General features: G+C 35.0%; 1 protein-coding gene across 1 annotated transcript; it reads right to left on the bottom strand.

The window, feature by feature from the left end:
- Positions 1-766: 766 nt before the first annotated feature.
- Positions 767-21932, bottom strand: LOC117323439 (potassium channel subfamily K member 16-like). The gene is made up of 5 exons (XM_033878674.1): positions 21320-21932; positions 13046-13207; positions 10126-10458; positions 6693-6865; positions 767-3527 (listed from the first exon to the last, which is right to left on the bottom strand). Exons 1-5 carry the CDS (start codon positions 21471-21473, stop codon positions 3306-3308), a joined length of 1044 nt encoding a protein of 347 aa, XP_033734565.1. The 5' UTR covers positions 21474-21932; the 3' UTR covers positions 767-3305.
- Between the last annotated feature and the right edge of the window lie 289 nt (positions 21933-22221).

The following is a 22221-nucleotide window of genomic DNA, read 5'->3' as shown; positions in this document are numbered from 1 at the left end:
TGGTCACATCATACAGGAGATTACGATGTGTATCCCCTGGCCAAGCTGTTTGTTACACGGAGCTTCAGTAAGTGTGGCGAATGTAATATACAGGTAGATAGATAAGACGTTAGATTTCACTAATATACAGAATATCATACTCTTATAACATAGGATAGTACAAGAGTGCTGTATTCTATACACTATTATTACAAATAGAGGCAAATACAATACACTAACAAATAGTTCATAATGTGTGTACAAGCAACCAGTAATTTCTACAGTTACAGATTGTCAAAGAAATCATATCTGAAAGATGAACATGTTTTCGTGCCTAACATAAGAAGTCCTGGGTATATATATATTACACTCCTTGGTGATGTACGACTACTATGATGACCATAGTGCCCCTGACATAGATTTGTCCAGTAAAATACTGCGGTATCGGACATATATTACACTTTTCAATGTTACTTTTAGACATTTAACATTTACACATTTAACTTTTACACATTTCTTTAATAGCAAAACAACCTAACATTTCCCAGCTAGATTATATCCCACTTCAGAGACTTATTCAATGCATAAAAATTTATTTGTACATTATCATTCCTCAACTGGTTATCAAGCTGTCCATTTTTCCATTTATAAAATGTCTAGACCATCTGAATTCAGTTAAATATTCCTTTCATGGATTATCGCGCTACTACCAATCACTGTCTGTACACCGTTTGAAGGGAGATCATCCCTGCAGTGTAGTGTTATTATCCTAAATAACAAGGCAACGCACTGATAATAGTTGAATTTTATCGAACGTAACATGCATATCACAGTAGGTAAAAATTATTGGTTCCTGATAAAAGGTGGCAGGTCTGCAAACATACGAAGGGGAAACAAAGGAAAAAAGTGTCAAATTTAATTAACAGTCACACATCACAGAACTGCTACAGCTTAAATACATTTAAACTAGTAAATAGTATTAAAACGTTATTGTGGAGATTAAAACTGAATACAAGTCAGTTTAAAAGTACACATGCCTTGATAGTTTTCGTATAAAAGTTTAAATAAATAAATAATACATTCTCATTTAGATAAGATATTGGTAATATGATAATCATATGACGATGGCATGTACAGATGTTTAGGTGAATTATATTAGATATGATATCAATATTACAGCTTCAGCACAACATACAAACAGTATACACAATAAAAGATATCTAAAAGTTCATTTCTTCCAAATCTTTATCTGAATTATTAGTTGCTACAACATTTTTAAGAAGAAATGTGAATATTGATATAATTTATGTATCTATTAATGCCATTTCTGGTATACAACTGAACGCTCACTTTTCCCACATCGTACCACGTTAATGTTACATGAATGAAGTAGTTCAGGAATACATGACTAATTCACGATAGTTGGTTCGTCTGAGAATGTGATAACGGGCACGTGTACAAAGTAATATCTCGCCGTGGTGATAATCCCTGGATAACACTAATGACAGCAAGTAAATCCTTTTATTATTTCTTAATCTTGACTAATTGCTGCATTACATTGTGTCAAGCGTCTAAAGGATTACCATATTCCGATAAGTGTACCGAAACATAAAAATAACACTACGAGACCAGATAACTTTACAGTCTGAAACGAGAACTTAGACGTCCATTGAGGTTCGGTCCTTATGATGAGTCATGTTTTAAATGATATATATCTTAACAAATATCACAATCTGAAATGTAAATAAAAAGGTTTTTTCTTCTTTTAAAACGGTAACCATACAGAATAGTTTAGATGAATACATTTTTAAAATAATGAATATTTGCCATTCATTTGACTATGCCAGATATTTAATCAAATGTATATTAAAAACTGTACATGCGTAAGCGATGAAAATATTTGAAATGCGACAAAATATATGACATCCTTCAGGAACAAAGCAACAGTCACTATTCTTACGATGATATACGATACTCTCTCTAACACATCACACAGATCAAATCAGACTTCAAACCATTGCCATTATACAGCCTTTAAATCCTGCTTTATAACATACCAAAAGTATGACAAGCTAAATTAATATTAAATCCCCCAAAAAGATATCTCCCCTTTTCGAGCTACTTAAAATTGTAGAGTAAATTTAAACGTTTATTAGATATCTCATATGATTGATACACTTTTTAACTCTTTTCTGGTGATACTTGACTTTTGACACTTCGGAGCTGAGAAGAAATCCTAAGCAGACCTTTTCAATGTGAGAGGACTGGGTCATCAACATCCTGACCAGTCCTAAATGGTCAAAACAGCCGTGTAACGGCCCTAGAATCCCCGTCGAGTCCTAAAAGGACAAAACAGTTGTATGATGTCCCTAGAATCACTGACGAGTCATAGAAGGACGAAACAGCTGTGTGGTGCCCCTAGCACCCTTGACGAGTCCTCGAAACTCGGAAGACAATATACACCTCTATGAGGTCCCTACCATCCTTGGTGTGTCCTAGAACGGCGTACCAGCTGCATTATGTCCCTAGCATCACTGATGAGTCCTAGAAGGACGAAGCAGTTGTATAATGTCCCGAACATGCCTGACGTAGCATAGAAGAAAGAAACAGTTTTATGATGTCCCTAACGTACATCCCTGACATATCCTAGAAGAACGAAACAGATGTATGATGCTTCTAGCATTTCTGACGAGACCGAAAAAGACAAAACAGCTGTATGATGTCCCTAGCATCACTGACGAGTGATTCCTGGAAGGACGAAACAGCTGTAAGAGGTCCCTACCGTCACTAACGAGCCCTAGAAGGACGAAACAGCTTTATGATATCCCTAGCATCAGTGACGAGCGCTAGAAGGACGAAACCGCTTTAGGATATCCCTAACTTTACTGTCGGGTCCGAGAAGAACGTAACAGCTGTATGATGTATTTTGAATCACAGACGAGCCCTAGAAGGACGAAACAGCGATGCAGTTTTATACATTCTTTTCAGAATAAAAACTGTAAATAAATTGCTTCATTGATGTTAAAATGTCCTTATTACTTGTGTGTCTTTGGTACAATCTTCTATTTAGATTTGTTTGGCATTCATGATCTGAAGTTCGTGCGGAATCGTTAACAGCATAAACGGACAGGCGGACATACCGACTCTGACCTTCAATCAAAAGCCACCAACGCATCCTTTTGACACATATTTATGATAAAATCTTAGTTATATGACATTCAAGAATTGACACGCACGCCTTGTCTCTTTCATTGGTGATTATGTAATCCTTTGGATTCCCAAGTCACATTTTCTCACTGTAAATGCCAACGACCAATTATACGATGTCATGAACATATTGTGTTGTCTCTGCCTTCGGAGATGAAAGTTACTTTTAGAAGCTGTACTCCATTTTTCCCATCCTTTTGGTCTAGAGCATCTCCTCTCGTTAATTTTGGGGAGTGAGAGTCTCTCATTTTACGGTTGACACTAGTTTTCACTGTAGAAGCTTTTTGTTGTACCGTTCTCTTTGTTTTTGTGATTTCATCTTGTAGTTTGTTGATTTCATTCTGAAAATAACCAAAACGCATAAATATTTTATGGCATTATTTTATTATATTAAAGCGAATATAACTAGATTTCATATTCATTAAACGATTGTTTCTCAGATTAAATAATGTATTTTAAATTAACTGTTGTGTATTGTATTATGGAAGTGATTGTTTAATTGAATGATTATAAACTGAATTTATTATTGTATTGAAGAAAAATGTATGATTTATGTAATAAAACTATATATATATATATATATATATATATATATAATGAAATGAAACAAATGAGATTGGCATGATAAAGGCTAGTAGGTCTACTAAATTCCAGGAGAGAGAGGCGTGATGCTGAATTTCAGAAAATAAAGCTCCTGTGTTAATGACAAATATTGATTATGTAGTCACCTATACTAAAAAAATCAATTCTGTGCAATTTTCCGTAAAAGATAAATCAAATTAAAAAAAATGCTGTTAAAGCGAAGCAAATTGATTACGTCATAAATAGCCCTGCTGTAAGTTCTTCTCATTAGCTGCTTCTACACGAGATTAGCATGTGGTGATCGGTTTGAGACGTTAATTGTAGGTTCTGCCGGGTGAACTTGGTGCTGTCGTCAGGATAATAATCACCGTCCGAAGAAATAATGCTATACACTATATTTTTTCTATTATGATTGGCAGGTTACATTCCGTCAAACCTCGTTAACAGCTTTAACGGTCAAAGGCACCCAGAATACAATCATATTAAGATTCATTTGATTTATTTGACAGAATTGGAACATATCACATTTATCGCTATCCCAGGTTGAAATCAGTTCTGCCAATGAAATCGAAATTCATCGACGGCGCAATGGATAACATTCAACGTGTAGCGGAATTGGATCGGGCTGAAAGTCGGTTGCAGGTGGTTTACATAGTTAGAGCTTTCAACTAGAGGTCTTGGGTTCGAGTTCTGGTCCGGTCGTTAAAATTCGGCGGCAAACTAAATACCCACGGATGGTGGTATAGCGTTTAGACTTGATGGAAGGACGGAAAATTGCTGTGGAACTGGACTGGGCTAAACACACTTGACCAATAGCTTGAATAATTAGAGCGCCCGCCTAAAGTTCAGAGGTCCCGATTTCGAGTCCTGATTTGTCAGTTTAATTATTCCTCTATCCTGCTACAGAAACCGACATTTCCATACCGAAGTATAATTTATATGATTGATTTATTTCTTCATTGAAAACAAAGCAAAAACTTCTTTGTTTCAGAAGACTTTGTGTGTATTTAGTTATAGATGTACTGTTTCCGTTGACTTGCTAACACACGAAAGACTGTATTTGAGAAGATTTATAAGCAATATGCTGATTGGGTATGTAGGATTTTGTAAAGTTTGTCCGATTTTGGATACCAGTAGTGTCCACTGAGTCCATCGATATTTTTACCGTTTACTAACCAAGCCCAACTATCGGCATTTGCTGTGTTTATAAGCGTTCCTCTGTGGGATTACTGGTACCAGTTAGTTCTTGGTACTGAATACTGCTCATGTATTACTGTTGATATCGTATTGCTATGGATCCTACCTCTATGATAGATTAATACAGCGTTTGTTAGCATACCTTAATTAAGACAGAGTCCATCTAACACTGGTATCCACACATCGCCATTGTCATAAACCCTATCAAATTTGTTAAGATAATATACAGAACTAAACCAGACCGGAATACATCGTGATGGTGTTTGTCTATGATCTATGCCAATTCATTTAACAGGAAGTCTGTCCAAGAATCGAAGTGTGTGTTTACAGAACCAGGCAAACTGTGAGCTCGCAAATAATGCCTTGAATTGAATCTGTCAATAAGAGGAAGCCAAAAAACATGCAATCGATTTTTTCTCTGATTAAAATTTCACTTCCACTTGATATGCTATGAGAGCATGGTAGATATCAAATTTCCGTTCAAAAGTAGAAAACATCATGTAATTGACATAAACATGTGACATGGGACCAAACGCATTGCAATATCTTTGCCGCAATGGGGCGCAATACTTCCTGTTTAGGACGTGTACATATCCGGTCTGACGGACAGCATCGCAACTACGTATGGTGTCGCTGGCAATAAAATACCACCCTGATAAAATTAGCAATTATTTATCGCGTTCAACTGAGACCAATATCCCAATTATTATCTCCAAATTAGTTTATCGATTACAATATGGTCATCATATCATGATGTTTGGTTAGTTGTTTACATAGACCATAGGGCTGCTGATGTGATGTAATAACGACGTATTGAGAATGTGACATACAAAAATTTTGCCTCATTTTAAACTTGAGAACAATTAATCGAACCAGTTTCAGTTCTAAATCCACAGTTAACTGTATTAATTCGAGATATATCGTATTATTTAGAGTTTTGATAATGATCTGATAACTAAAGTTTCAACGTAATAATCTCTTGACGCCATTTTCCTATTGATAGTATACATACATTTCAATGTCCATATTCAATTATGAAACATATTCGAATTTCTAGATGATGTCTTTGTAAATATGATTACAATTTTACAACGAATGCAGAATGACATTATGCAGCGTCTTTGTTGAGAATATTAAAATCTTCTTACGAAGGCTTTGGTTAGCGCAGTGCTATATGAACGGTCAATGTATTTTGAGCACAAAAAAAAAACAATTTTACAGTGTCGGCTTGGTGACAATAGCAGTATACGGAAATACAATGCTTATAGAGTAGAATAAGCTATTTTGAATGGAGTTATTGTTATAACAGTACAATGTTCCTATCATAAGTTTGATGAGAACAGTAAAAGTTTCAAATGAACACTATTCGAGCACAATAAATATTTCATATGATGGCACGGTCGTTTCGGATGAAGTGGTGAGTGCTGCAATACGTTTCCTAAGTTACGGCTTGATGAGAAATGTTTACCTCGAAGGCATTTTAATAAGGCATGTTAAATAGTGTAAATGGTTTCTCTCTAATCGATAAAAGTGATAAACCAATATTAGAGTGATAGCTATTCTTATGACACAAGTAATCAAACGACTAGACTGGTAATATAAGTTCACATATTTCATTTAAAAATGGTTAAGACCTCTTCAAGTGATATTCAAATTCTGTCATTGATATCAAGGTATAATATTAATTTCATTTTCATTTCTTATTTTCGATAAATTAAAAAACTCACCTCAAATTTATTTTTGGTGAAGTTTTCCATTTTCTCTGCCTTTTTTATGAAGACCTCTGTTATGTAGGATATGACGAGGGAAAGATAGGACAAACCGAACAGGATCCACACATACGTCACCACTCTGTACACGTCACCAGCCCCGCGGTCACTCAGGCGGTTCTCAGATATAGCTGTAGTGAAAATAGAGCAAAATACACTTTTATATCGGGCAATTTCAACGTTCATGTTAATTTGAATGATAAACACTAAGAAAACTACACAAGAAAAACATAATGAACTACCGGTAAAGTATCCACGAAGGCTTTATTGCATCTCATGTGAAATTCATTGTGATCGTGAACCCCACCAACGCTCCGGGGCACGTTTGAAATATTAGTCTCAATGAACACCTACTATAAGTACCAAGGGTAGGTATGTATTTGTGTATACTATGTTAATTTCTTCAATGTCCCTGTTGTCAAACTTTCACACATTCAAGAGGGAGTTCTACAATTATTAATGTACTTTCACACATTCAAGAGAGAGTTCTACTTTCACACATTCAAGAGAGAGTTCTACTTTCACACATTAAAGAGGGAGTTCTACTTTCACACATTCAAGAGGGAGTTCTACTTTCACACATTCAAGAGAGAGTTCTACTTTCACACATTCAAGAGGGAGTTCTACTTTCACACATTCAAGAGAGAGTTCTACTTTCACACATTCAAGAGGGAGTTCGTAGTGAACAGTGATTCGATGTGCTGCCATACAGATTACTTGACAAAACTAATGTATATGTTCATATTAGATACATGTATTCACTGACATTACAAGCAGAGCTATCCGTACAACACGTTTGATGTTTCTATATCATATAGGTATCTACTGCTTTACGGACTGACGCCTCGCGGGAAATATAAAAAACAAACAGACAAAAACAAAAACAAAAACAAAAAAACATGAAAAAGTGTCAATGGAAATTCAAAATTTCGACTTTGTTTGATTCTCTTTACAAAACAATGATTACAGAGAAAACAACAAAATAACCTTTTTTAATTTGCATAGATCACGCAAGATAGATTACGTATTTTAGTATGCATTAGCTCTGAAAACTAAGGGGTAATTAGCCGTTTTTCTTTCAGTTGTCTAAAATGGTCATCGTAGCAAATTCAAATGAAATATATAGGACTTCTTTATTTTCGTTTATAACATATGATACATCACAAAATTGAGTTTTTTTTCTTTTCTAGACAGCAACATGCGAGACGAGTAACTAATTATTATATCTATAGAAGTGGGTTAGTGCCTATTTCCCATTAACCATATAGTTTGCTGACCTTTCTTCAATCCCAGTAACAACTTACACAATTTCTATGAAACTATTCTATATTTAATAAAATCGATTTTATTATATCGGAATAAATACATGAAATGGAAAGTATTTGTTCAATCAATATGCAAATGAGTTTCATAACAGAAAATTCCCATTTTCATAATATGCAGTGAAAGCCATGTTGAATATATTTACAGTATATCTTTTTAAATGATTGACACTGAAAGGTATTACCATAAGTCAATATTATGCAATGATACAGAAATATGTAAAGTAAAGAGATTTCCATGGAGGTATATGAATAATGTAAATAACAGCAGTTGTTCAGCTATATCAACATGGCAATAAAGCATGTGAAGTGATATGGCTGTGGATGTCAAAACATCAAAATCAACAACAGCAAAAAAGATAAATATCCCTAATCAATATCAGTATATATATATATAACTGTGTGTTATATTTCATCACGTGCTGCCATCAACCTGCCAAAGTTATGCTGATATCACATACGCATCTGTATCATTACCTCTCGTCTGTAGAACTATGATACATGCATTCAAACATGCTTAGCAAAGCTAATATTATGACTGACGCGGCCAGTCGATATGCTATCCACACCTTGGCGAGTGATATGTTGACAAATGAGTACATACCCGACAGTTCAGTATGGCATTATGAGTAGAGTAAATAGTTCTACAGGGGTGTCTATCACCGCCTATTTCATCAAAACCACAAACACACAAACGTGACTGATGAAAATAAATTCCGTGCATATCTATCATGCTTAGATGTTAATGCATACTCAATAGAATTGCAATATATTCAAGGAATTTAAAAATTATGAAAATAAACCATGACCCGAACTCCCAGAAACACATAATAGATTGTAAAGTTCTTTTCAAGTTCAAAAAAGTTATTTTGTTGTTTTCTCTGTAATCATAGTTTTATAAAGAGAATCAAACAAAGTTGAAATTTTCAATTTCCAGTGACACTTTTTCAGGGTTTTGTTTTTGTCCCTAAAGCATTTATGCTACATTCTATGCGCATATATACAGGGGTAGATGAACTGCAGTGCTGATATGAAAATACATCTACAGGAAATTATAAGACAAACTCCAATGGAAACCGAGTGGCGAGACCAAGCAGAAAGAACTGCAGTTTTTCCATCATTACATAATACACCCACCACAATGTTTCCATACAAATATTTTAAGTCATCACTAATCTGGGTCGGTTAAAGAGGCTTGCCCGCAGAGAGATCAGAAAAATTGGCTAATAGAAAAAGATTTTTTACACATGACAGATTGTTGGAATTGTTGAGTTTTTCATTTTATTTTCCTTATAAAACGCTGAAAAGTGATATTAAAACCTCATTTTTGTAAATATTATTTATTTAATCGCAACCCGCAATAAGTCCCCGCTATAAAGTGGAGTCTAATTTGATTGACACATCAAAGAAACAAGCACGTGCACAGTGCCGCACAGTGATAACTTCAAAGGCAGCGGCGATTTACAAGGAAGATTTGCCGTTATATTTCATACATTTCCCTCTTAGGTTGAGTTTTAAAACGTCTTTTAAATACATATTCTGTAATTGTTTTCAAGAAATAAAGTCGGAAAGCCTCTAATTTTGTCACATAGAAACGTGTACTGAAGTTTATTTAGTGATCGGAGATGTGCCGTTTACCGGTCCGTCTGCGGGTAAGCCTCTTTAAATCTCAATGCTGTAAGTTAAATCCTGATGAGGCCCGTATCCGTCTGTTATTATCAGACGGTAATGAATTATTTGAAGTTTTATTAACTGAACATATTATAATCCCTTGATAGCGTTGCTGATTAGCAAACTAATATACAATATTGTAGTAGATTATGATGCTGCTTAGTAAAGGAAAATTAGCTGCTGTGAAAGTAGAGTCGGTGCATCTGCCATAGTCTCATAAAACATATTGACCGTTAACAAAATGAGTCGGAATCAAATTTTCTATATTTATACGAATAACGAATATCAGGGGGTAATAGAGAATCATGATGAAAGTTCATATATATTACACTGCTTGGTATTATGCATCATAGGAAGCAGAATGCGCTTCCAAAGCATACAAAACCCAACCTACTTACCTGCAATATAATCCCCGAATCCGATCGTAGATAACGTTACAAAACAATAGTACAGTCCTTCCAAGAAGTCCCACTTCTCAACCTGATTAAATATGAAGGCCGGGATTCCAAACAGCATGGTGATCCCTAGGGTTATAATCAGCATAATGTTAAGAACTTTGTTGACCATTGGTTTGGACGAACAGAGGTTACATTTGTTGACCCGTTTGGACAGCCTCGTCAACATTTGTCCTATGTAGGAGATCATTATCATTGTGATCGGGATACCAATGAAGGCGAATACCACCACAGCCACCTTCCCCAGGCCCGTCCGTGGGGCCAGGTTCCCGTACCCTGGGGACAAAACGTAAAGCATAAGTATATAGATGTAGACTGGACATCACCTACTGTAAACGTACTTTATTTTAGCATATTATCGAATTTTAACAGATTAGCGCATTGATGTGTTGGTACGCCAAAATTATTATTTATTGAAACAGTATATAGAAAGTCCAATTAGCTCAGTCCTAATTAAGCGTAATGCTTCTAACGCGAAAGCACTAAAATGGGTCCGTTAACAGTATATTTCGTACAATTCTGATTATGGTTTATTTTCGAGATTGTGGATTGGGCAATGAAAAATTCTGGCAAACAAACAAGTACACATCTCTACAGCATTTAAGCTGAATTTAAACAGATAAGCCAGATGTTGAATTGGTGCACCCACAATACTAGTCTTAGAAAACAACATATGGAAACTGCAATTAGCACAATCAAAATCTAGCGGAATGATTTCAGTGTAAAAACCGCTAAAATAAGATAACCGCAAAATTGTGTACGTTTTCAGTAAATCCATTAGAGTAACAAATTTATAGTTCATTGGACACCTAAGCAATGAGGGAGTACTTTAACGCATAATGTCAAGAAATTTTGCAAATTATGGTGATACGTTGTTTTTTTCGGAAATAGTTCATATCGAAATGAAACATATGGAAGTGATACAAAGAGGAATCATTATAAATGTGTTTAGCATTCAACTTTATATAACGTATGCATTATGTTAATCATAACATTTATCATTGTGTCTGTTAAGACACTTTACTAATGAGAACATACTCAATAGTTTTCTAAACTTCTTTGAAGTAAAATTATGCTATTCCACACTCTTGGCCTCTGGAATCACTGGATGGTCCTAAAAGCAGCGCTGTATGATACACTTTTAATCAGTTTCTGGATATAATGTAATCTAACTAAATTAACGATTTTTGTCTAAGTTTTTAGTTTCTGTCGTAAAATATCTCAAAGGATGGTGTTCCAATGTGCATTTAAAGAAACAAATATCATCAACTTTAAAACACACCGGTGATACCTCGTTTCCTCGTTTTCATTTGATAAATATCTGTTTACTGTACCATTGTAATATACTCTAGATTTGATGTTTGTTTAGATAGACTAACAAAAGTTTATATATCACCTGGCCTGATTTCACCAACGTTCTTTGATTTCAACAATTCTTCATCTTTTACAAGAAAGTTCCATTATCTGATTTAAGAGGGGAATGAATCTTAGATAAGAAATTGTCCTTAAATTCTATAATGTTTTCTCCTATGAATCATTTTAAGATAAGGAATATCCTAAATTAAGAACGTTGATGAAACCACTGCCAGGTATAGAAAATGCAGATACTGTCAAGTAGATCACAATGTGATCAGAATAAGACATCTAGATCATATGTACTCTGTTATCTTGAGTACATTTCAGAACATTATGCTTTTTGTGTTATAATTATAATTAGTATACCCGAGAGAAAATCCTTTAAACCGACAGACACTTGTAAAAGTATTCAACTATACGGTCTGCCAGCCACATCAAGGGTCTCCGTCGTCACGAACAGTTCTAAGAAAACTGTCGACGTCTACGTCCTGGTTGTACAGACTGAACTATACAGACACAATTTATTCTCATAACAGTAACAGCGTTATGTATGTACCAGAAACCCAGACAGATATAGGTAATCACGTGCAGGTGGTGCCGATATCTTACTAAATTCATATGTCAGCACTTGGTGAAAGGTGAGTTCACAATCTCAAAGTCGTTATGTTATTTTCATTATTCCGCTCAAATCATCAAGTATCAAGAACAGCAGGTTTTCTCATATATATACCCTGAACATTGTGCCAACAAGTTTACTGTAGTCATAAATTTCCTATTTCATTTATAGCTCCCCTGGGCAAGTTCAGCTCATTTTGAAGTCTTCGGAAAACAAATATGCAATTAAAATACAATTATCTAAGCTGGTTAGCAAGGTGTTGGATAATGAAACGATTTAACTAACGTGAAAAGTATGGCAAGTGGATCAAATTTATTCCACATACAGATATCGTTATTAAACGGCTATGTGTTTCACAACTGCTTGTTCAGTGCAATTTTGACATATATTCTTCCGTTATACTCTTCTATATATCTAGCATGTAAACAGACCAATGTTTTTAACATGTTTTCCATTGTGAGTTGATACTGATCTTTTTGCTATTTTGTTGAACCTTTGTATATTATCATATGATACAATATCCGAATATATTTTGTACATGTACGATGAGCATATTCTTCTTATCTATAAGACTATGATTGATTGAGGGTTAAACTGTTGAAACGTATTAGTAATGATGGCTATCCTGTGGTGTAAACCGTCATTGTATGTTGATATAAGTCAATTTATTATAGTCCCACTTTGCAGTGAAGCAGTTTATCGCAAACAATTAGAGCTGTATAGCGTTTATTACAAGAAAGAAATCTTAACATCTACCCCTTAACATCATCAGTTTCTCTTAACACGATAATCTAAGGTAGGACTAAACAGCTGTATGATGCAGTCTAATTCATTTTTGCTCTATGGAATCTAACTCTCAATTCGTCTTTTGTACAATCCTTCATGACGTACCTATGGTTGTGACGACAGTGATGACGAAAGAGAATGACCCTGAGAAGTCCCATTGGGTGTAGACAGTCTTGTTTCTGATCATGCGCAAAGCGAAGTTGATTTCCGTGTCTACTTCCGACAGCAACTCGTGCAGTTCGTCAGAATCAATGCAGGTGTGGTTCCCTGTAACAATAACGACAATGGGGTGATTATTCTAGTGTTTTAAGATTAGTCAGGGCGATCTTAGTGCTGGAGTGATTAAGTGAGAGCGATCATCAGAGAAAGAATTAACAAAATGGAGTATGCGTCACCACCCTAGTTATCCTACTGAGAATGTGACGTAACCTAGATATGACAAAGATTTGTATGGCAGGTGCCGTCGATGAAGCAAGCAAGGACGCTCCCTCTTTAGAAATAGCTGGTCTCTGTACATTTCAAGGGTCCCCATATCATTTTGTTGATATTCTGTGATCGATTCTAAGTTGGAATTGTGGTTTCGATATTATGTCGGTAATTTTTTTGTTTTTGTGGTTTTATGTAAAACAGAATCTAGCATATTCTTTAGAGTTTACCTCTCTTCCTTATTTGTCTTACTGTACACCATTTTAAAGCACAATAATCATACCAAGAAAAGTAATCTTAACAAAGAGTCAAGTCAATATACAAAAATAATTTCCATTAAAGACAAACAACAATAACAACATTCTCTAGAATGAGACAGAATAATAATTCAGGTAAATATTATATCTTCATCAAAGTGAATTCACTTGGATGATGCTACAGTACATCGATATTGCGAAACAACCCCATGGGAGTTTTACATTGCCGGTGAAATTGGCTGCTAATTTTGCAACGACTGGTGTTCAAATCCACACCTGGCCCAGGATACTAATAATGTTCGATAGGAAGAAGTAGGTCTTTGTGGTGTACAGTGAGTGCCTGCTTCCTTCCTACATGACACCTGTCCATGCAAGAGATCCTAGCCAGATAAAGATTCACATGCATCATCTCACAAAGTTTCCCGAGAGAGTCTCCCTTGATGTACGAAGGAACACATTATATAGTTCCTAACACAATTAGTTTACACAGCCAATTTCTGAAAATGTTAGCATGAATGGAAACTAGTGTCTACCAACATTGGGTTAACCAGAGAAATAATTTATACTTCGTGAGATTTGTCCTTATCAGACAATACCTCTTTATTTGACTAGATGACGTATATGTTAATGTAACGTTAGCGGAAGAGTTATTTTTATGATAGAAGTTATATACCACAACCAATATGATATCTAAGAGTGTTACTTTTCAATGACTACACCGTCACCTTCATCAGACTATTGACCAATGAGAAGCGTACTAGCATTGCTATATGTAGTGTCCGAGACGGTAATAGACTCTAAAGACTTTCAGGATGGTTCGTCTCCATCATGATCCTATTGACACCACGTTTGAAAACAGTGTGACGAGATGGTAGAAATAAAATAGAATCAAAGAAGTGTAGAAGATAGAATGCTGTACTGAAGTAGAATCGACTATGCTTTGTTTAACACTTGCTGTCAGTAGAACAGTGTAGTCATCCAAACATGACACTCTCAAATATCTTCTTGGTTGTTATATAACGTGTATCATGTTTACATTACCAACCCGAAGAAAATGTTCCAGAAGAGTTATTTTGATTTGTATGTGATAAAAACGGACTGATCTTCTCCAAGCATTAACTGTGATTGAGAAAATGTACATTTTGAAACCCGTTAACCTCAAATTAGACTAGAAATCGGATAAATAAAGATAAAGATTGACTTTAGAGACATCAAAGTAAGTGAAAACGATTGAAAATCTAGGTTAAAACCAAACAGGTGCGACATTAAGCTCAGAATTATTCCAGATATACCATTTCTTCTGGTTATCGATGGTAATCATCTCGATGTATTCAGGTGTTCACACATAACCCACACTGCTCAGGTACGATTAACTTCTGTAACAGTTTTCTATGTATAATTCTGAGTTGTGTTCTTTATAGAGGACCCCCATACTGTAATGTCTGTTCAGATGTACAGAGGGTTTGTCCTATACATTAAAGCATTAGTGTAGATTCAAATTCAACAGCTATCAATTGAAATATATGTGGACAAAACGAATATTGTTTCGAAAATGAAATATACCCCCCCCCCCCCCCCCACACACACACACACACCACCCCCACCCTAAAAACAAAACAATAAAAAAAAACAAAGACAAAAAACAAACAAAAAAACAAACAACAACAAAAAACAACAACATTTATCAGTAAAAAAAATATAGTATGGAATAAGTATAAAGCATAAAGTAGGTCAATAACATTTGTGTCTTTCGTACAAAACTTCGAACATATGGCATGACAATTGTGGAATATCTAGCCCAACATGAAAAGTAAAGCCAAACTTGTATTGAATTTTGACCCCTTGGGTAGCACACTACAGTAGGACAGCCTGGCCATGGGCAATTTTTTTGTTAAGCAAATAACTCCTGTATTATGATATGCATAAAAAATGAAAAAAATAAATGTACACTATAATTGGTATATTCAGTATGAAGAAGTACATACAGGCTTCACATTTGTTAAAACAAAAAATAATATATTGGTTCCGGATTTTAAATTTCCGGATTTTCCGCAAGTGTGTTTACACGGGAAATTTAGTTTTGCCTACAGCGAAAAATGGATGCCCACAGTAAAGGTGAGATAGCGGAAAAACTTAATTTACAACATATGTCAAAACAAGATTAATTCTGTCTTTGGGATAGAGATATTTAATTTTGAATAGGTTTCAGAAAAAAAAATGTGTAGAGAATTGTGTGTTATTTTGGGTCAAATATCATAATATTTTGCAATTTTTGAGCATTTTTTAAGCTGTTACCATGGTATTCACAGCTCTAAAAATCACAGAAAATATCAATTAACTTATCCTTCAGAGCTGTATTGAAATTGCAAATGTTGTACAGATTACAAATATATATACTTTATTAGAGTTTATATGTAGGGTTAACTGGCAATGTTTACATATCTAAGACGTGTCATATTTTTCAAAATCGGGCATTTTTACTGTACACTGCTACCTTGGATTCCAATTTAAACAAGTCTGAATACTTCCGTTATACCGAGTACAATGGCCGATCGCTATGTAAACCCTAAATAACGTACTAACTTCACACAAAAACAAAAATAAGTTGGCATAATGACGACAAGATCCGATTCTCCGGTTGACCCATAAAAAGTTAACGTTGTCCTATGAAATCAATATTTACCGTATATAATGTAATTAGATATATAAGCTTATAATGGAATAAGAAGGGGTATTGTGGGTTTTTTCTTCTCGTCACAATTCCTTTTAGGTCTCTAATATTCATTTGAATGACACGACATAACTACCAAACTGTAATAGATAAACAATTGCACTTGTACTTAAATTAAACGGATTTGGTTTTATTTTCTTTTTGAGGCAAACAATCATTTTGATGTTTGGACTGGAGAACTGACTGAAATCTGAGATTGATTGACGTGAAATCGATTCTGACTGTATATTTAGTTTGAATAAATAATAAACAAGATATACGTGAACATTATAATGAAACATCAGCATCAGGTCCTTTTGTCACGTACACTGTGAGTGTATTGTGACATTAAGTCCGGATAGTTTGATATTGTATACCGGTATTGTTTTCAACTTCCGTATTACATAACAAAAGAATTAAATATATAACACAGTGATACACAAAAGACAGAATGGAGACAATCATTAACGGACCTATTGTTGTATGTCCGTGACAACAATACTATACAGTTACATTGTTACTGGGATTCAGCTAGAGTAAATCACCCGACAGAGTCAGCCAGAGCAAATCACCCGATAAATGTCAAGGGAAGTCGAGGATAATACAATATTGATAGCGTACATAGTAAAAATATACTGTAATATAATTATATTAGTTATCTCTTTCATTTTTCTAAACAGGAATCTCAATGTCAATTCTTCTCTGAATAATACACGCTGTACAAAGCATATCCAACATAGTTTTAGCCCAGATCAAAAGATGGCGTGACCCCAGAGCTAATTTATTTTCCTTTGTACAATGAACAGTCTGACTACTTTTACATACTTCCGTCAATAACATTCAGTATTAATTAGGTGTTAATTTGACGACTGGGTTAATATTGCCTTTGTGACGCGGTGGGTGTTGGTTAAAACCGAGATAATTAGAGTCTACAGACGTTATCATTATCTGGTGAACATCCAATGTCAACGTCATTGAGAAAAGACTGAGGAATATCTGCAAATGTTCATTTAAGTTTTATCAACTAAATTATAACTTTACTGTCATATTATTTTATACCATATGCTGCCTTCTATGAAAGGTTTTTTTCCCGTGTATTATTTACTTTTTAGTTATAGCTAAGCTACATACTCTGTATTCAAGTTATATATATATACAGTCTGTGTATGCAAGTGTGTGTGAAAGTTGTCTTTGTTTCTGTCTGTATCATGTAATTACTTTATGTGGAAAATCTGAATAAAAATGTCAAAAGTATTTATCACTATTTGCCCTCCACCTCTGGGTCACGATGTCGAATCCCAATTAAGTGGGCAGTTGCCATGTACTGACTGTAGGCCGGTGTTTTTTTTTTCTCTTGGTACTCTGGGTACTCCGGCTTACCTCCACCTCCGAAACCTGGCAAGTCCTTAAATGACCTTGGCCGTGTTAATAGGACGTTAAACAAAATAAACCAAACCAAATCCTGTCTTCCTCAGTTCAGTTGACTTTGTAATAAAAAGCCCAATGTCAAGCAAAGATTGGGGGTCATTAACAGACAGTGTAGTTATTGGAGTTTTGAAGTTACTCGGGTTTTTTTTAATATTTGTTAAGAAATAAGGGGCTTATTGTTGAATTTATTTTACATTTAAAGATGAAATGAACCTCATCTTCCACAGGTATTATGTTGTCTTAGAAGTCAAAGAAACTAACTACATTACTTATGTAAACAAAAATTACCTATATGTATAAAATAAACATTCGTCCTACAATTTGTGTGGTTACAGTTAGACTAGAAAGAATATCAACTAACTTATGTATCACGTGATGATAGCTCAAAAACGTATCCTCCTGAAGGGAAAGGATATTTTGAACAATTTATACATTACGTTTCACTACCCTCTGTACCTTAAGGATGGTGAGAAAGGACTATTTATACACGTGTTAGATCACACAATTATGATAAATTTACGTAGAGTGCATTTACTTGCAGAGAAAACCGGTATAATGTCAGTGCAAATACATATACGAAGATGTTTTCTTGGACGATGTTTATGATGCACTAAAAAGCCTGTAGGTAAGGAGTTCAAATCGCTTTAGTGCCTCACAAGTTTATTTTATAGACAATTTTAAATGCTGCAGTTTGCTTTCTCGTCTATAATGTTACACGGATGAGGACGAGCGTTAATAAAATCAACAAATCACAGCACGCCGCATCCCTCGCTGCGAGTATCTATCACTCACAGAGTTGAAAGGAGAAGCGATGATTTCACCAATCTAAATAGGAAGTCTGATGTAGTTAATTGGTTTATCAAACTGTGTCTGTTTTACGGTGTTACTATGGTATAATGTTTACCAAACTATTAAAACCGACGTTATAGGAATTTAGTTGGACGTTGTACGGAAAATCGCATAATGATAATTCCACTTTAAGTAACAATCGTCAACATGTAACTATCAGTTTACTTTATAACAAAGGACATCATATGATGATAAATTCTGATAACATAAAGATAAATTCTGATAACATAAAGATAAATTCACATCATATAATGATAAATTCACATCAGAAAATGATATATTCACATCACATAAAGAAAAAATCACATCACATGAAGATAATTCGATCACATAAAGATAAATTCACATCGCATGAAGATAAATTTACATCCCATGAAGATAAATTTACATCACATGAAGATAAATTCACATCACATAAAGATAAATTCACATCACATGAAGATAAATTCACATCACATAAATTCACATCACATAATGATGAATTCAAATATAAAAATGATAAATTCACATGACATGAAGAAATTCAAATAACAAAATGATACATTCTTACCACAGATACATTGTATAACACCACTTACTGACACATTCACGTAGATAACAATGGCATGTCACAAAGGTAAAAAAATTCACACCACATCTCCACCACATAATGATTAATTCACAAAACAAAATTTTACATCACTCGATAATATAAGCACATTTTAAAAGCATCAAACTTACATTGTATAATGTAGATTTGATGTTCCGTATTTAAAAAAAAAAATTTCATACATTTGCATTTGAATAATGCACAATATCTTACTAACACAAACGTGTAACATATGGTAATCTTTAAAATTGCATCATATATTATGGATTAATTAGTTTTCCTGGAGGGTATCTTGAGAACATAATTACGTTGTGTCTCAATACCAGGTGATGTAGACATTTATCTCGTCAGGTAGAGATCGGAATTGATAGTTAAATCATCAATAGACCGAGAAAGATGATGAAGAAGAGTCACCCAATGTCTATATATCTACATTAAATTGAACATTTGGCACTGATGCCAGAGTCTTACCACCAGTGTGTCGCTATATACCTGACGTATCCGTACAGAAGGGCGCTGTCTTGTGTTATGGTACTACTTCACGTTAATATTGTAGCATATGCCATCGTTACAAGGTTCCAATACAGTATAATATTGGTTAGTCTATTTCCTTCAGTTGTTTAAAGATATATATCTGTATATTAGTGCTGTGATGGGCTATTTCGGAAAATATAATCCCAGAGTATGATTTTATGCGGCTACTAATACTTTATATTATAATCAATATGTTTAAAATCTAGATGGTCAATACACCCAATATAGTATTGACCACGCGAGGAGAGCAGCCATGCTTGGAGGCAAGGTAGTCTTTGTCCCCTTGGTAAAACCTGGTCCCAATTTCATCAATATCCCTTAATTGATGGCTATCCCTTAACATGAAATTGTCCAATGGAAAGCATTACAGTATTCAAGGAATGTTCCTTAGATAAGATCTTTCCTTAATCCAGTAATGCCTTATATGGAATGATTTTAGCTGGTGAAACGGGGGCCTGGTCCCAACTGTCAGAATGCTGCAATATGCACGTGTGTTGATATTGTTATGTTCCTTAAGGATAGGATCGTTTACAGTGAGCATATGACCTTAACTGTTACATTGGACACTGCTGTGATTTTTGTTTTATTAATTAGATAATCTGGTAACACAGTACTGATCTTGAATCATTAGGCAATCTTATTCAATCTCATGATATACATGATCCGTATGCTTTATAAATACATTGTAGATGTCTCGTGACACGGCTTGTCCAAATTATGTTGCTTATTGAAGTGCTAGATAAATGATACATATGTGAAATGAATGTCAACCTGGCCTGATTGTTCCAATTATGTTGCTTATTGCAGAGTTAGGCAGGTGTTACGTCGCAGTTAATGTGTAAAATAAATCTCGTCAGTGTTGTATCATCGGTGTGATAGTAAAACTCATTCGCGAACCTTGGATTTATAACCAGTAACCACAAAATTTTAATCACTCCCTGCTTCAAGGACTCCAAGAGGTCAAAAACCACTATTTCAAATTAGCATCCTTAACAAGGGTACTGCCTTTCTAAAAGTAGTATACCTATATATCAGTGTTTCTGTATTACGGCGACATTGGTCAAGGTAAATGATGTTACTTAATCTATTTTATGAGATCAATAATTCTATCTTAAAGAAGAAAAACGTGGTATTAAGTATTTTCAAATAAAAAGTCATGGGTCGTCTTTTAAGCGATATTCCCACTGAATTACTTATATATGTATACCTAGACATTGAACCAAATTGACATTGTATTTTGATCGATTATCATACAAAGTATCTCTCTTCAGCGAATGTGCGTTTCAGTGCCAATACAACCATAGGGAATACTAACGACTATCGTCGCTATAGTTAATAACTGGGTTACATTGAGGCAGGGCCATAAACATTTATAAGATCTACAGATATACCAGTAGGTTTATTTAGAGAGATGGGACATATACCTGGGGAGTCATTGAATAGCGTAAATATAGATACCAAGTTGTTTTGAAGTGGGGGTTATTGCGGTAGGTAAATGGTTATTATGTAAACATTTAAAGTTCGCCCGCGGAGACAATGTTGAAGAAAGGTAAGAAAGTTGGGCATTAAAGAAAACAAAAACTTACGCAGAAACCTGCTGAGGTATTCCCGGAGCACCTGTCGCCTCTCCAGTTCCGGGTCCCCCTCAATGGCGCTAAACACGAGCGCTCCGGTACACAGGAAAATTACCACAATGATGGATAGGGGAAGCATCTTCTTCCATGTCGGACCTGGATCCATTTTGACGTCACAGGCTTATAAGTCTATAGGCATATATCCGTTATTTTCACAAAATATAAGAACAACTGGCTTCCAGGCACTTTGCCATCTTGCCATTAAGATTGCACGGTGAATGGCGTTGTTCATGAAACAAAACAAAGAAAATTGGGCGCTTTGAGTTGAACGTTCTGCCGTGTAAAACTTAACACCAGAAATGGTATGTCTGTATCGTAGTTTGAAATCCAACTGTTGTGTTGATGTAATCTCTAAATAATCAAAGTTTGATAATCGAAAAATCTTCTTTATTTTTCAAAATCTTAAGAACAGGTAAGTAAATCCTTCAATGATTCATTAACTGAGTAAACAAACTGTACATTTCCACACACGCCACGACGTAGCAGTTCAGTGAATAAAACCCGATGACCATGCTGCACGTGAACATAAACTGTACTTACGTTCCTGTTGGATTATGTCCAGAACTAATACCGCTCTCTCTGGTATCATCACTGGACAGCTATCGCTCAGCTTCAGTACCATGCTATAACTTCAGGAGTCGATAGGGCTCAAATATATACACCGAGTGTTCAGGTACAACTGGTACCAGCGTGACGTCACGCCTGGCTGGGGGTCATACCTGACCCGAGTTAGCACCAACTTACGGGGAATGGTTTGTATTACAGCAGTACTGCTATTTATCATCTATGGTACTATCTCATAATAAACAGTGGTGCCAATTAGTATGGGAAGGATATACAACTGGGCGGACTAC

Source organism: Pecten maximus, chromosome 3, assembly GCF_902652985.1.
Source record: "Pecten maximus chromosome 3, xPecMax1.1, whole genome shotgun sequence".
Classification (NCBI taxonomy): Eukaryota; Metazoa; Mollusca; class Bivalvia; order Pectinida; family Pectinidae; genus Pecten; species Pecten maximus.
The sequence above is the reverse complement of the archived record's forward strand: the minus strand, read 5'-3'. Positions and strand labels throughout refer to the sequence as shown.

Bases quoted from the DNA above. Each gene is read 5' to 3' on its own strand.
- LOC117323439 (XM_033878674.1), bottom strand. From the start codon at position 21,473: ATGGATCCAGGTCCGACATGGAAGAAGATGCTTCCCCTATCCATCATT. The intron at 13,208-21,319 runs GTAAGTTTTTGT...TTATTGTTACAG, and splicing joins ATACCTCAGCAGGTTTCTGC to GGAACCACACCTGCATTGAT. The intron at 3,528-6,692 runs GTGAGTTTTTTA...GGTTATTTTCAG, and splicing joins TCACCAAAAATAAATTTGAG to AATGAAATCAACAAACTACA.